This window comes from Ranitomeya imitator, chromosome 7 (genome assembly GCF_032444005.1).
Source record: "Ranitomeya imitator isolate aRanImi1 chromosome 7, aRanImi1.pri, whole genome shotgun sequence".
Taxonomy (NCBI): domain Eukaryota; kingdom Metazoa; phylum Chordata; class Amphibia; order Anura; family Dendrobatidae; genus Ranitomeya; species Ranitomeya imitator.
Window position 1 is genome coordinate 215,059,773 of NC_091288.1, and position 17,305 is coordinate 215,077,077.

At 43.9% G+C, this 17,305-nt stretch overlaps 1 protein-coding gene across 3 annotated transcripts in view; it reads left to right on the forward strand.

Annotated features, from left to right (window-relative positions):
• Positions 1 to 17,305, forward strand: part of ANTKMT (adenine nucleotide translocase lysine methyltransferase) — a 681,321-nt gene that overhangs the window by 659,579 nt on the left and 4,437 nt on the right. For 2 of the 3 annotated variants that reach the window (XM_069734790.1, XM_069734791.1), the window contains exon 2: positions 16,699 to 16,861. In XM_069734790.1, the coding sequence (XP_069590891.1) occupies positions 16,700 to 16,861 (162 nt within the window). In that variant the 5' untranslated portion in view covers position 16,699. Of the gene's footprint in view, positions 1 to 1,353; positions 1,421 to 16,698; positions 16,862 to 17,305 lie in introns of those variants that run through there. The other variant, XM_069734789.1, reaches the window with a different exon arrangement.

Sequence of the window (17,305 nt, forward strand, 5' to 3'; positions counted from 1 at the left end):
GACTGTGCTCTTGTGGGGCCCTGGACTGTGCTCTTGTGGGGCCCTGGACTGTGCTCTTGTGGGGCCCTGGACTGTGATCTTGTGGGGCCCTGGACTGTGCTCTTGAGGGGCCACTGACTGTGATCTTGAGGGGCCCTGGACTGTGCTCTTGAGAGGCCCTGGACTGTGCTCTTGTGGGGCCCTGGACTGTGATCTTGTGGGGCCCTGGACTGTGCTCTTGAGGGGCCACTGACTGTGATCTTGAGGGGCCCTGGACTGTGCTCTTGAGAGGCCCTGGACTGTGCTCTTGAGGGGCCCTGGACTGTGATCTTGAGGGGCCACTGACTGTGATCTTGAGGGGCCCTGGACTGTGCTCTTGTGGGGCCCTGGACTGTGCTCTTGTGGGGCCCTGGACTGTGCTCTTGTGGGGCCACTGACTGTGCTCTTGTGGGGCCCTGGACTGTGCTCTTGTGGGGCCCTGGACTGTGCTCTTGAGGGGCCCCGGACTGTGCTCTTGTGGGGCCCTGGACTGTGCTCTTGTGGGGCCACTGACTGTGATCTTGTGGGGCCCTGGACTGTGCTCTTGTGGGGCCACTGACTGTGATCTTGAGGGGCCCTGGACTGTGCTCTTGAGAGGCCCTGGACTGTGCTCTTGAGGGGCCCTGGACTGTGATCTTGAGGGGCCACTGACTGTGATCTTGAGGGGCCCTGGACTGTGCTCTTGAGAGGCCCTGGACTGTGCTCTTGAGGGGCCCTGGACTGTGATCTTGAGGGGCCACTGACTGTGATCTTGAGGGGCCCTGGACTGTGCTCTTGTGGGGCCCTGGACTGTGCTCTTGTGGGGCCCTGGACTGTGCTCTTGTGGGGCCACTGACTGTGCTCTTGTGGGGCCCTGGACTGTGCTCTTGTGGGGCCCTGGACTGTGCTCTTGTGGGGCCACTGACTGTGCTCTTGTGGGGCCCTGGACTGTGCTCTTGTGGGGCCCTGGACTGTGCTCTTGAGGGGCCCCGGACTGTGCTCTTGTGGGGCCCTGGACTGTGCTCTTGTGGGGCCACTGACTGTGATCTTGTGGGGCCCTGGACTGTGATCTTGAGGGGCCCTGGACTGTGCTCTTGTGGGGCCCTGGACTGTGCTCTTGTGGGGCCACTGACTGTGATCTTGTGGGGCCCTGGACTGTGCTCTTGTGGGGCCCTGGACTGTGCTCTTGTGGGGCCCTGGACTGTGCTCTTGTGGGGCCCTGGACTGTGCTCTTGTGGGGCCACTAACTGCGCTCTAAGATGTGGAGACAGACACAACAATCATCTCCATCTGCACAGAACTGTATCACAGAGTGAAAACTACAGTCACAAAATCACCTATGTGGAACTGAAGACGCCAGAGACACAGCATGTTTCCGGGTGGTCAGCATTAGACGCGTACACTTCCGGTTCTCCCGTCTGAGGTAAGAGGGGGTGAGACGCGCTGTAGTTGCTATGGTGATCACACTAGGGACCAGATAAGGGGTCAGCTGGAGACTGACAGCCTGCGCGGGGGATTGTGGGAATGTTTGGGCGGGAATCGGGTTGTGACTCGGGCTCCAGGATGACACGTGACCTTGAGGTTGTTGTTGAAGGCTGAGGCTGTGTGCACACCTAGGAAATGTGCTGCGGATTTGATGCAGTTTCTATACAGTACAATGTAAATCAATGTGAAAAAAAAGCTGTGCACACGGTGCAGAAAAATCTGCGTAGAAACGCTGCAGAACGGCACAAAAGAAGCGACGTGCACTTCTTTGAAATCTGCAGCGTTTCTGCAGCAGATTTTTCTGCACCGTGTGCACAGCTTTTTTTTCACATTGATTTACATTGTACTGTATAGAAACTGCACAGAAACTGCATCAAATCTGCACTAAATCTGCATCGTGTGCACATACCCTAAGGCCATGTTCACACTTTGCGGTTTTTACCGCGGAACCGCGGCGATTTTGCCCTGCAGAGAACCCGCAGGGACCCGAACCTACGTGTGCACATAGCCTGAGGGTGGTGGAGGTCGTGGTGCTGACTGGACGCCATTGTAGACTCCTCATGTGCCCATAATAGATGATACAAGCAGACTGACACCCACCTGTACGTACATCATTGTGTTATAGGCAGCTGCAGTCCTATGTAACACCACAGATAACACAGTGATCACTCTCTGAGTGCAGATAATGTAGTAGAGGTCACCTGCAGTCCTATGTAACACCACAGATAACACAGTGATAACTCTCTGAGTACAGATAATGTAGGAGATGTCACCTGCAGTCCTATGTAACACCACAGATAACACAGTGATCACTGAGTACAGATAATGTAGTAGAGGTCACCTGCAGTCCTATGTAACACCACAGATAACACAGTGATCACTGAGTACAGATAATGTAGTAGATGTCACGTGCAGTCCTATGTAACACCACAGATAACACAGTGATCACTCTCTGAGAACAGATAATGTAGTAGATGTCACCTGCAGTCCTATGTAACACCACAGATAACACAGTGATAACTCTCTGAGAACAGATAATGTAGTAGATGTCACCTGCAGTCCTATGTAACACCACAGATAACACAGTGATCACTCTCTGAGAACAGATAATGTAGTAGATGTCCCCTGCAGTCCTATGTAACACCACAGATAATACAGTGATCACTCTCTGAGTACAGATAATGTAGTAGATGTCACCTGCAGTCCTATGTAACACAGCAGATAACACAGTGATCACTCTCTGAGTGCAGATAATGTAGTAGATGTCACCTGCAGTCCTATGTAACACAGCAGATAACACAGTGATCACTCTCTGAGTGCAGATAATGTAGGAGATGTCACCTGCAGTCCTATGTAACACCACAGACAACACAGTGATAACTCTCTGAGAACAGATAATGTAGTAGATGTCACCTGCAGTCCTATGTAACACCACAGATAACACAGTGATAACTCCCTGAGTACAGATAATGTAGTAGGTGCCACCTGCAGTCCTATGTAACACCACAGATAACAGTGATAACTCCCTGAGTACAGATAATGTAGTAGATGTCACCTGCAGTCCTATGTAACACCACAGATAACAGTGATCACTCTCTGAGTGCAGATAATGTAGTAGATGTCACCTGCAGTCCTATGTAACACCACAGATAACACAGTGATCACTCTCTGAGTACAGATAATGTAGTAGATGTCACCTGCAGTCCTATGTAACACCACAGATAACACAGTGATAACTCTCTGAGTACAGATAATGTAGTAGATGTCACCTGCAGTCCTATGTAACACCACAGACAACACAGTGATAACTCTCTGAGTACAGATAATGTAGTAGATGTCACCTGCAGTCCTATGTAACACCACAGACAACACAGTGATAACTCTCTGAGTACAGATAATGTAGTAGATGTCACCTGCAGTCCTATGTAACACCACAGATAACACAGTGATAACTCTCTGAGTACAGATAATGTAGTGATGTCACCTGCAGTCCTATGTAACACTACAGATAACACAGTGATAACTCTCTGAGTACAGATAATGTAGTAGATGTCACCTGCAGTCCTATGTAACACCACAGACAACACAGTGATAACTCTCTGAGTACAGATAATGTAGTAGATGTCACCTGCAGTCCTATGTAACACCACAGACAACACAGTGATAACTCTCTGAGTACAGATAATGTAGTAGATGTCACCTGCAGTCCTATGTAACACCACAGATAACACAGTGATAACTCTCTGAGTACAGATAATGTAGTGATGTCACCTGCAGTCCTATGTAACACTACAGATAACACAGTGATAACTCTCTGAGTACAGATAATGTAGTAGATGTCACCTGCAGTCCTATGTAACACCACAGATAACACAGTGATAACTCTCTGAGTACAGATAATGTAGGAGATGTCACCTGCAGTCCTATGTAACACCACAGATAACACAGTGATAACTCTCTGAGTACAGATAATGTAGTAGGTGTCACCTGCAGTCCTATGTAACACCACAGATAACACAGTGATAACTCTCTGAGAACAGATAATGTAGTAGATGTCACCTGCAGTCCTATGTAACACCACAGATAACACAGTGATCACTCTCTGAGAACAGATAATGTAGTAGATGTCACCTGCAGTCCTATGTAACACCACAGATAACACAGTGATAACTCTCTGAGAACAGATAATGTAGTAGATGTCACCTGCAGTCCTATGTAACACCACAGATAACACAGTGATCACTCTCTGAGAACAGATAATGTAGTAGATGTCCCCTGCAGTCCTATGTAACACCACAGATAATACAGTGATCACTCTCTGAGTACAGATAATGTAGTAGATGTCACCTGCAGTCCTATGTAACACAGCAGATAACACAGTGATCACTCTCTGAGTGCAGATAATGTAGTAGATGTCACCTGCAGTCCTATGTAACACAGCAGATAACACAGTGATCACTCTCTGAGTGCAGATAATGTAGGAGATGTCACCTGCAGTCCTATGTAACACCACAGACAACACAGTGATAACTCTCTGAGTACAGATAATGGAGTAGATGTCACCTGCAGTCCTATGTAACACCACAGATAACACAGTGATAACTCTCTGAGTGCAGATAATGTAGTAGATGTCACCTGCAGTCCTATGTAACACCACAGATAACACAGTGATCTCTCTCTGAGTACAGATAATGTAGTAGATGTCCCCTGCAGTCCTATGTAACACCACAGATAACACAGTGATCACTCTCTGAGAACAGATAATGTAGTAGATGTCCCCTGCAGTCCTATGTAACACCACAGATAATACAGTGATCACTCTCTGAGTACAGATAATGTAGTAGATGTCACCTGCAGTCCTATGTAACACAGCAGATAACACAGTGATCACTCTCTGAGAACAGATAATGTAGTAGATGTCCCCTGCAGTCCTATGTAACACCACAGATAATACAGTGATAACTCTCTGAGAACAGATAATGTAGTAGATGTCACCTGCAGTCCTATGTAACACCACAGATAACACAGTGATCACTCTCTGAGTACAGATAATGTAGTAGATGTCCCCTGCAGTCCTATGTAACACCACAGATAACACAGTGATCACTCTCTGAGAACAGATAATGTAGTAGATGTCCCCTGCAGTCCTATGTAACACCACAGATAATACAGTGATAACTCTCTGAGAACAGATAATGTAGTAGATGTCACCTGCAGTCCTATGTAACACCACAGATAACACAGTGATCACTCTCTGAGAACAGATAATGTAGTAGATGTCCCCTGCAGTCCTATGTAACACCACAGATAATACAGTGATCACTCTCTGAGTACAGATAATGTAGTAGATGTCACCTGCAGTCCTATGTAACACAGCAGATAACACAGTGATCACTCTCTGAGTGCAGATAATGTAGTAGATGTCACCTGCAGTCCTATGTAACACAGCAGATAACACAGTGATCACTCTCTGAGTGCAGATAATGTAGGAGATGTCACCTGCAGTCCTATGTAACACCACAGACAACACAGTGATAACTCTCTGAGTACAGATAATGGAGTAGATGTCACCTGCAGTCCTATGTAACACCACAGATAACACAGTGATAACTCTCTGAGTGCAGATAATGTAGGAGATGTCACCTGCAGTCCTATGTAACACCACAGACAACACAGTGATAACTCTCTGAGTACAGATAATGGAGTAGATGTCACCTGCAGTCCTATGTAACACCACACATAACACTGATAACTCTCTGAGTACAGATAATGTAGTAGATGTCACCTGCAGTCCTATGTAACACCACAGATAACACAGTGATAACTCTCTGAGAACAGATAATGTAGTAGATGTCACCTGCAGTCCTATGTAACACCACAGATAACAGTGATCACTCTCTGAGTGCAGATAATGTAGTAGATGTCACCTGCAGTCCTATGTAACACCACAGATAACACAGTGATCACTCTCTGAGTACAGATAATGTAGTAGATGTCACCTGCAGTCCTATGTAACACCACAGATAACACAGTGATCACTCTCTGAGAACAGATAATGTAGTAGATGTCACCTGCAGTCCTATGTAACACCACAGATAACAGTGATCACTCTCTGAGTGCAGATAATGTAGTAGATGTCACCTGCAGTCCTATGTAACACCACAGATAACACAGTGATCACTCTCTGAGTACAGATAATGTAGTAGATGTCACCTGCAGTCCTATGTAACACAGCAGATAACACAGTGATCACTCTCTGAGTACAGATAATGTAGTAGATGTCACCTGCAGTCCTATGTAACACCACAGATAACAGTGATCACTCTCTGAGTGCAGATAATGTAGGAGATGTCACCTGCAGTCCTATGTAACACCACAGATAACACAGTGATCACTCTCTGAGAACAGATAATGTAGTAGATGTCACCTGCAGTCCTATGTAACACCACAGATAACACAGTGATAACGTTCTGAGAACAGATAATGTAGTAGATGTCACCTGCAGTCCTATGTAACACCACAGATAACACAGTGATAACTCTCTGAGTACAGATAATGTAGTAGATGTCACCTGCAGTCCTATGTAACACTACAGATAACACAGTGATAACTCTGAGTACAGATAATGTAGTAGATGTCACCTACAGTCCTATGTAACACCACAGATAACACAGTGATAACTCTGAGTACAGATAATGTAGTAGATGTCACCTGCAGTCCTATGTAACACCACAGATAACACAGTGATAACTCTGAGTACAGATAATGTAGTAGATGTCACCTGCAGTCCTATGTAACACCACAGATAACACAGTGATAACTCTCTGAGTACAGATAATGTAGTAGATGTCACCTGCAGTCCTATGTAACACTACAGATAACACAGTGATAACTCTCTGAGTACAGATAATGTAGTAGATGTCACCTGCAGTCCTATGTAACACCACAGATAACACAGTGATAACTCTCTGAGTACAGATAATGTAGTAGATGTCACCTGCAGTCCTATGTAACACCACAGACAACACAGTGATAACTCTCTGAGTACAGATAATGTAGTAGATGTCACCTGCAGTCCTATGTAACACTACAGATAACACAGTGATAACTCTGAGTACAGATAATGTAGTAGATGTCACCTACAGTCCTATGTAACACCACAGATAACACAGTGATAACTCTGAGTACAGATAATGTAGTAGATGTCACCTGCAGTCCTATGTAACACCACAGATAACACAGTGATAACTCTGAGTACAGATAATGTAGTAGATGTCACCTGCAGTCCTATGTAACACCACAGATAACACAGTGATAACTCTCTGAGTACAGATAATGTAGTAGATGTCACCTGCAGTCCTATGTAACACTACAGATAACACAGTGATAACTCTCTGAGTACAGATAATGTAGTAGATGTCACCTGCAGTCCTATGTAACACCACAGATAACACAGTGATAACTCTCTGAGTACAGATAATGTAGTAGATGTCACCTGCAGTCCTATGTAACACCACAGACAACACAGTGATAACTCTCTGAGTGCAGATAATGTAGTAGATGTCACCTGCAGTCCTATGTAACACCACAGATAACACAGTGATAACTCTCTGAGTGCAGATAATGTAGTAGATGTCACCTGCAGTCCTATGTAACACCACAGATGACACAGTGATAACTCTCTGAGTACAGATAATGTAGTAGATGTCACCTGCAGTCCTACGTAACACCACAGATAACACAGTGATATCTCTCTGAGTGCAGATAATGTAGTAGATGTCACCTGCAGTCCTATGTAACACCACAGACAACACAGTGATAACTCTCTGAGTACAGATAATGCAGTAGATGTCACCTGCAGTCCTATGTAACACCACAGATAACACAGTGATCACTCTCTGAGTACAGATAATGTAGTAGATGTCACCTGCAGTCCTATGTAACACCACAGATAACACAGTGATAACTCTCTGAGTACAGATAATGTAGTAGATGTCACCTGCAGTCCTATGTAACACCACAGATAACACAGTGATATCTCTCTGAGAACAGATAATGTAGTAGATGTCACCTGCAGTCCTATGTAACACCACAGATAACACAGTGATCACTCTCTGAGTACAGATAATGTAGTAGATGTCACCTGCAGTCCTATGTAACACCACAGATAACACAGTGATCACTCTCTGAGTACAGATAATGTAGTAGATGTCACCTGCAGTCCTATGTAACACCACAGATAACACAGTGATAACTCTCTGAGAACAGATAATGTAGTAGATGTCACCTGCAGTCCTATGTAACACCACAGATAACACAGTGATATCTCTCTGAGTACAGATAATGTAGTAGATGTCACCTGCAGTCCTATGTAACACCACAGATAACACAGTGATATCTCTCTGAGTACAGATAATGTAGTAGATGTCACCTGCAGTCCTATGTAACACCACAGATAACACAGTGATAACTCTCTGAGTGCAGATAATGTAGTAGATGTCACCTGCAGTCCTATGTAACACCACAGATAACACAGTGATAACTCTCTGAGTACAGATAATGTAGTAGATGTCACCTGCAGTCCTATGTAACACCACAGATAACACAATGATAACTCCCTGAGTACAGATAATGTAGTAGATGTCACCTGCAGTCCTATGTAACACCACAGATAACACAGTGATAACTCTCTGAGTACAGATAATGTAGTAGATGTCACCTGCAGTCCTATGTAACACCACAGATAACACAGTGATAACTCTCTGCGTGCAGATAATGTAGTAGATGTCACCTGCAGTCCTATGTAACACCACAGATAACACAGTGATAACTCTCTGAGTGCAGATAATGTAGTAGATGTCACCTGCAGTCCTATGTAACACCACAAATAACACAGTGATAACTCTCTAAGTACAGATAATGTAGTAGATGTCACCTGCAGTCCTATGTAACACCACAGATAACACAGTGATAACTCTCTGAGTGCAGATAATGTAGGAGATGTCACCTGCAGTCCTATGTAACACCACAGATAACACAGTGATAACTCTCTGAGTGCAGATAATGTAGGAGATGTCACCTGCAGTCCTATGTAACACCACAGATAACACAGTGATAACTCTCTGAGTGCAGATAATGTAGTAGATGTCACCTGCAGTCCTATGTAACACCACAGATAACACAGTGATAACTCTCTGAGTACATATAATGTATTAGATGTCACCTGCAGTCCTATGTAACACCACAGATAACACAGTGATATCTCTCTGAGTACAGATAATGTAGGAGATGTCACCCGCAGTCCTATGTAACACCACAGATAACACAGTGATCACTCTCTGAGTACAGATAATGCAGTAGATGTCACCTGCAGTCCTATGTAACACCACAGATAACACAGTGATAACTCTCTGAGTGCAGATAATGTAGTAGATGTCACCTGCAGTCCTATGTAACACCACAGATAACACAGTGATAACTCTCTGAGTGCAGATAATGTAGTAGATGTCACCTGCAGTCCTATGTAACACCACAGATAACACAGTGATAACTCTCTGAGAACAGATAATGTAGTAGATGTCACGTGCAGTCCTATGTAACACCACAGATAACACAGTGATCACTCTCTGAGTACAGATAATGTAGTAGATGTCACCTGCAGTCCTATGTAACACTACAGATAACACAGTGATAACTCTCTGAGTGCAGATAATGTAGTAGATGTCACCTGCAGTCCTATGTAACACCACAGATAACACAGTGATAACTCTCTGAGTACAGATAATGTAGTAGATGTCACCTGCAGTCCTATGTAACACCACAGATAACACAGTGATCACTCTCTGAGTACAGATAATGTAGTAGATGTCACCTGCAGTCCTATGTAACACCACAGATAACACAGTGATAACTCTCTGAGTACAGATAATGTAGTAGATGTCACCTGCAGTCCTATGTAACACCACAGATAACACAGTGATAACTCTCTGAGTGCAGATAATGTAGTAGATGTCACCTGCAGTCCTATGTAACACCACAAATAACACAGTGATAACTCTCTAAGTACAGATAATGTAGTAGATGTCACCTGCAGTCCTATGTAACACCATAGATAACACAGTGATAACTCTCTGAGTGCAGATAATGTAGTAGATGTCACCTGCAGTCCTATGTAACACCACAGATAACACAGTGATAACTCTCTGAGTACAGATAATGTAGGAGATGTCACCTGCAGTCCTATGTAACACCACAGATAACACAGTGATATATCTCCGAGTACAGATAATGTAGTAGATGTCACCTGCAGTCCTATGTAACACCACAGATAACACAGTGATAACTCTCTGAGTGCAGATAATGTAGTAGATGTCACCTGCAGTCCTATGTAACACCACAGATAACACAGTGATAACGTTCTGAGAACAGATAATGTAGTAGATGTCACCTGCAGTCCTACGTAACACCACAGACAACACAGTGATAATTCTCTGAGTGCAGATAATGTAGTAGATGTCACCTGCAGTCCTATGTAACACCACAGATAACACAGTGATAACGTTCTGAGAACAGATAATGTAGTAGATGTCACCTGCAGTCCTATGTAACACCACAGACAACACAGTGATAACTCTCTGAGTGCAGATAATGTAGTAGATGTCACCTGCAGTCCTATGTAACACCACAGATAACACAGTGATAACTCTCTGAGTGCAGATAATGTAGTAGATGTCACCTGCAGTCCTATGTAACACCACAGATAACACAGTGATAACTCTCTCAGTACAAATAATGTAGTAGATGTCACCTGCAGTCCTATGTAACATCACAGATAACACAGTGATATCTCTCTGAGTGCAGATAATGTAGTAGATGTCACCTGCAGTCCTATGTAACACCACAGATAACACAGTGATAACTCTCTGAGTACAGATAATGTAGTAGATGTCACCTGCAGTCCTATGTAACACCACAGATAACACTGATAACTCTCTGAGTACAGATAATGTAGTAGATGTCACCTGCAGTCCTATGTAACACCACAGATAACACAGCGATAACTCTCTGAGTACAGATAATGTAGTAGATGTCACCTGCAGTCCTATGTAACACCACACATAACACTGATAACTCTCTGAGTACAGATAATGTAGTAGATGTCACCTGCAGTCCTATGTAACACCACAGATAACACAGTGATAACTCTCTGAGTACAGATAATGTAGTAGATGTCACCTGCAGTCCTATGTAACACCACAGATAACACAGTGATAACTCTCTGAGTACATATAATGTAGTAGATGTCACCTGCAGTCCTATGTAACACCACACATAACACTGATAACTCTCTGAGTACAGATAATGTAGTAGATGTCACCTGCAGTCCTATGTAACACCACAGATAACACAGTGATAACTCTCTGAGTACAGATAATGTAGTAGATGTCACCTGCAGTCCTATGTAACACCACAGACAACACAGTGATAACTCTCTGAGTGCAGATAATGTAGTAGATGTCACCTGCAGTCCTATGTAACACCACAGATAACACAGTGATAACTCTCTGAGTACAGATAATGTAGTAGATGTCACCTGCAGTCCTATGTAACACCACAGATAACACAGTGATAACTCTCTGAGTACAGATAATGTAGTAGATGTCACCTGCAGTCCTATGTAACACCACAGATAACACAGTGATAACTCTCTGAGTACAGATAATGTAGTAGATGTCACCTGCAGTCCTATGTAACACAGCAGATAACAGTGATAACTCTCTGAGTACAGATAATGTAGTAGATGTCACCTGCAGTCCTATGTAACACCACAGATAACACAGTGATAACTCTCTGAGTGCAGATAATGTAGTAGATGTCACCTGCAGTCCTATGTAACACCACAGATAACACAGTGATAACTCTCTCAGTACAAATAATGTAGTAGATGTCACCTGCAGTCCTATGTAACACCACAGATAACACAGTGATCACTCTCTGAGTACAGATAATGTAGTAGATGTCACCTGCAGTCCTATGTAACACCACAGATAACACAGTGATCACTCTCTCAGTACAAATAATGTAGTAGATGTCACCTGCAGTCCTATGTAACACCACAGATAACACAGTGATATCTCTCTGAGTGCAGATAATGTAGTAGATGTCACCTGCAGTCCTATGTAACACCACAGATAACACAGTGATAACTCTCTGAGTACAGATAATGTAGTAGATGTCACCTGCAGTCCTATGTAACACCACAGATAACACTGATAACTCTCTGAGTACAGATAATGTAGTAGATGTCACCTGCAGTCCTATGTAACACCACAGATAACACAGCGATAACTCTCTGAGTACAGATAATGTAGTAGATGTCACCTGCAGTCCTATGTAACACCACACATAACACTGATAACTCTCTGAGTACAGATAATGTAGTAGATGTCACCTGCAGTCCTATGTAACACCACAGATAACACAGTGATAACTCTCTGAGTACAGATAATGTAGTAGATGTCACCTGCAGTCCTATGTAACACCACAGATAACACAGTGATAACTCTCTGAGTACATATAATGTAGTAGATGTCACCTGCAGTCCTATGTAACACCACACATAACACTGATAACTCTCTGAGTACAGATAATGTAGTAGATGTCACCTGCAGTCCTATGTAACACCACAGATAACACAGTGATAACTCTCTGAGTACAGATAATGTAGTAGATGTCACCTGCAGTCCTATGTAACACCACAGACAACACAGTGATAACTCTCTGAGTGCAGATAATGTAGTAGATGTCACCTGCAGTCCTATGTAACACCACAGATAACACAGTGATAACTCTCTGAGTACAGATAATGTAGTAGATGTCACCTGCAGTCCTATGTAACACCACAGATAACACAGTGATAACTCTCTGAGTACAGATAATGTAGTAGATGTCACCTGCAGTCCTATGTAACACAGCAGATAACAGTGATAACTCTCTGAGTACAGATAATGTAGTAGATGTCACCTGCAGTCCTATGTAACACCACAGATAACACAGTGATAACTCTCTGAGTGCAGATAATGTAGTAGATGTCACCTGCAGTCCTATGTAACACCACAGATAATACAGTGATCACTCTCTGAGTACAGATAATGTAGTAGATGTCACCTGCAGTCCTATGTAACACCACAGATAACAGTGATCACTCTCTGAGAACAGATAATGTAGGAGATGTCACCTGCAGTCCTATGTAACACCACAGATAACACAGTGATAACTCTCTGAGTGCAGATAATGTAGTAGATGTCACCTGCAGTCCTATGTAACACCACAGATAATACAGTGATCACTCTCTGAGTACAGATAATGTAGTAGATGTCACCTGCAGTCCTATGTAACACCACACATAACACTGATAACTCTCTGAGTACAGATAATGTAGTAGATGTCACCTGCAGTCCTATGTAACACCACAGATAACACAGTGATATCTCTGAGTACAGATAATGTAGTAGATGTCACCTGCAGTCCTATGTAACACCACAGACAACACAGTGATAACTCTCTGAGTGCAGATAATGTAGTAGATGTCACCTGCAGTCCTATGTAACACCACAGATAACACAGTGATAACTCTCTGAGTACAGATAATGTAGTAGATGTCACCTGCAGTCCTATGTAACACCACACATAACACTGATAACTCTCTGAGTACAGATAATGTAGTAGATGTCACCTGCAGTCCTATGTAACACCACAGATAACACAGTGATAACTCTCTGAGTACAGATAATGTAGTAGATGTCACCTGCAGTCCTATGTAACACCACAGATAACACAGTGATCACTCTCTGAGTACAGATAATGTAGTAGATGTCACCTGCAGTCCTATGTAACACCACAGATAACACAGTGATAACTCCCTGAGTACAGATAATGTAGTAGATGTCACCTGCAGTCCTATGTAACACCACAGATAGCACAGTGATCACTCTCTGAGTACATATAATGTAGTAGATGTCACCTGCAGTCCTATGTAACACCACAGATAACACAGTGATAACTCCCTGAGTACAGATAATGTAGTAGATGTCACCTGCAGTCCTATGTAACACCACAGATAACACAGTGATCACTCTCTGAGTACAGATAATGTAGTAGATGTCACCTGCAGTCCTATGTAACACCACAGATAACAGTGATAACTCTCTGAGTACAGATAATGTAGTAGATGTCACCTGCAGTCCTATGTAACACCACAGATAACACAGTGATCACTCTCTGAGTACAGATAATGTAGTAGATGTCACCTACAGTCCTATGTAACACCACAGATAACACAGTGATAAGTCTCTGAGTACAGATAATGTAGGAGATGTCACCTGCAGTCCTATGTAACACCACAGATAACACAATGATAACTCTCTGAGTACATATAATGTAGTAGATGTCACCTGCAGTCCTATGTAACACCACAGATAACACAGTGATCACTCTCTGAGTACAGATAATGTAGTAGATGTCACCTGCAGTCCTATGTAACACCACAGATAACACAGTGATAACTCCCTGAGTACAGATAATGTAGTAGATGTCACCTGCAGTCCTATGTAACACCACAGATAGCACAGTGATCACTCTCTGAGTACATATAATGTAGTAGATGTCACCTGCAGTCCTATGTAACACCACAGATAGCACAGTGATCACTCTCTGAGTACATAATGTAGTAGATGTCACCTGCAGTCCTATGTAACACCACAGATAACACAGTGATCACTCTCTGAGTACAGATAATGTAGTAGATGTCACCTGCAGTCCTATGTAACACCACAGATAACAGTGATAACTCTCTGAGTACAGATAATGTAGTAGATGTCACCTGCAGTCCTATGTAACACCACAGATAACACAGTGATCACTCTCTGAGTACAGATAATGTAGTAGATGTCACCTACAGTCCTATGTAACACCACAGATAACACAGTGATAAGTCTCTGAGTACAGATAATGTAGGAGATGTCACCTGCAGTCCTATGTAACACCACAGATAACACAGTGATCACTCTCTGAGTACATATAATGTAGTAGATGTCACCTGCAGTCCTATGTAACACCACAGATAACACAGTGATCACTCTCTGAGTACAGATAATGTAGTAGATGTCACCTGCAGTCCTATGTAACACCACAGATAACACAGTGATCACTCTCTGAGTACATATAATGTAGTAGATGTCACCTGCAGTCCTATGTAACACCACAGATAACACAGTGATCACTCTCTGAGTACAGATAATGTAGTAGATGTCACCTGCAGTCCTATGTAACACAGCAGATAACAGTGATAACTCTCTGAGTACAGATAATGTAGTAGATGTCACCTGCAGTCCTATGTAACACCACCGATAACACAGTGATAACTCTCTGAGTACAGATAATGTAGTAGATGTCACCTGCAGTCCTATGTAACACCACAGATAACACAGTGATCACTCTCTGAGTACAGATAATGTAGTAGATGTCACCTGCAGTCCTATGTAACACCACAGATAACACAGTGATAACTCCCTGAGTACAGATAATGTAGTAGATGTCACCTGCAGTCCTATGTAACACCACAGATAACACAATGATAACTCTGAGTACAGATAATGTAGTAGATATCACCTGCAGTCCTATGTAACACCAAAGATAACACAGTGATAACTCTCTGAGTACAGATAATGTAAGATGTCACCTGCAGTCCTATGTAACAGCACAGATAATACAGTGATATCTCTGAGTACAGATAATGTAGTAGATGTCACCTGCAGTCCTATGTAACACCACAGATAACACAGTGATAACTCTCTGAGAACAGATAATGTAGTAGATGTCACCTGCAGTCCTATGTAACACCACAGATAGCACAGTGATCACTCTCTGAGTACAGATAATGTAGTAGATGTCACCTGCAGTCCTATGTAACACCACAGATAGCACAGTGATAGCTCTCTGAGTACAGATAATGTAGTAGATGTCACCTGCAGTCCTATGTAACACCACAGATAGCACAGTGATAGCTCTCTGAGTACAGATAATGTAGTAGATGTCACCTGCAGTCCTATGTAACACCACAGATAGCACAGTGATAGCTCTCTGAGTACAGATAATGTAGTAGATGTCACCTGCAGTCCTATGTAACACCACAGATAACACAGTGATAACTCTCTGAGTACAGATAATGTAGTAGATGTCACTTGCAGTCCTATGTAACACCACAGATAACACAATGATAACTCTCTGAGTACAGATAATGTAGTAGATGTCACCTGCAGTCCTATGTAACACCACAGATAACACAGTGATCACTCTCTGAGGACAGATAATGTAGTAGATGTCACCTGCAGTCCTATGTAACACTACAGATAACACAATGATAACTCTCTGAGTACAGATAATGTAGTAGATGTCACCTGCAGTCCTATGTAACACCACAGATAACACAGTGATAACTCTCTGAGTACAGATAATGTAGTAGATGTCACTTGCAGTCCTATGTAACACCACAGATAACACAGTGATCACTCTCTGAGGACAGATAATGTAGTAGATGTCACCTGCAGTCCTATGTAACACCACAGATAACACAGTGATAACTCTCTGAGGACAGATAATGTAAGATGTCACCTGCAGTCCTATGTAACACTATATTAACAGTTGTTTCGTGTGCAGGATGGATGATGATGGCGCCCAGGACGTGGCGTCAGAGCTGGAGGGAAAGGATTTGGGGGTCTGGGGGCTCCTGCAGGTGGCGGGGTGCGCAGGACTGGCAGCGTACTCAGTGTGGGCGTTGGTGCTGATGCCCGGCTTCCGGAAAGTGCCGCTGAAGCTGCAGGTGAGGATCGGTGCCGTCCTGTGATGTGATCGGTGCCGTCCCCCGTGTCCTGTGATGTGATCGGTGCCGTCCCCCGCCTCCTGTGATGTGATCGGTGCCGTCCCCCGCCTCCTGTGATGTGATCGGTGCCGTCCCCCGCCTCCTGTGATGTGATCGGTGCTGTCCCCCGTGTCCTGTGATGTGATCGATGCCGTCCCCCGTGTCCTGTGATGTGATCGATGCCGTCCCCCGTGTCCTGTGATGTGATCGGTGCTGTCCCCCGCCTCCTGTGATGTGATCGATGCCGTCCCCCGCCTCCTGTGATGTGATCGATGCCGTCCCCCGCCTCCTGTGATGTGATCGGTGCTGTCCCCCGCCTCCTGTGATGTGATCGGTGCCGTCCCCCGTGTCCTGTGATGTGATAGGTGCCGTCCCCCGTGTCCTGTGATGTGATCGGTGCCGTCC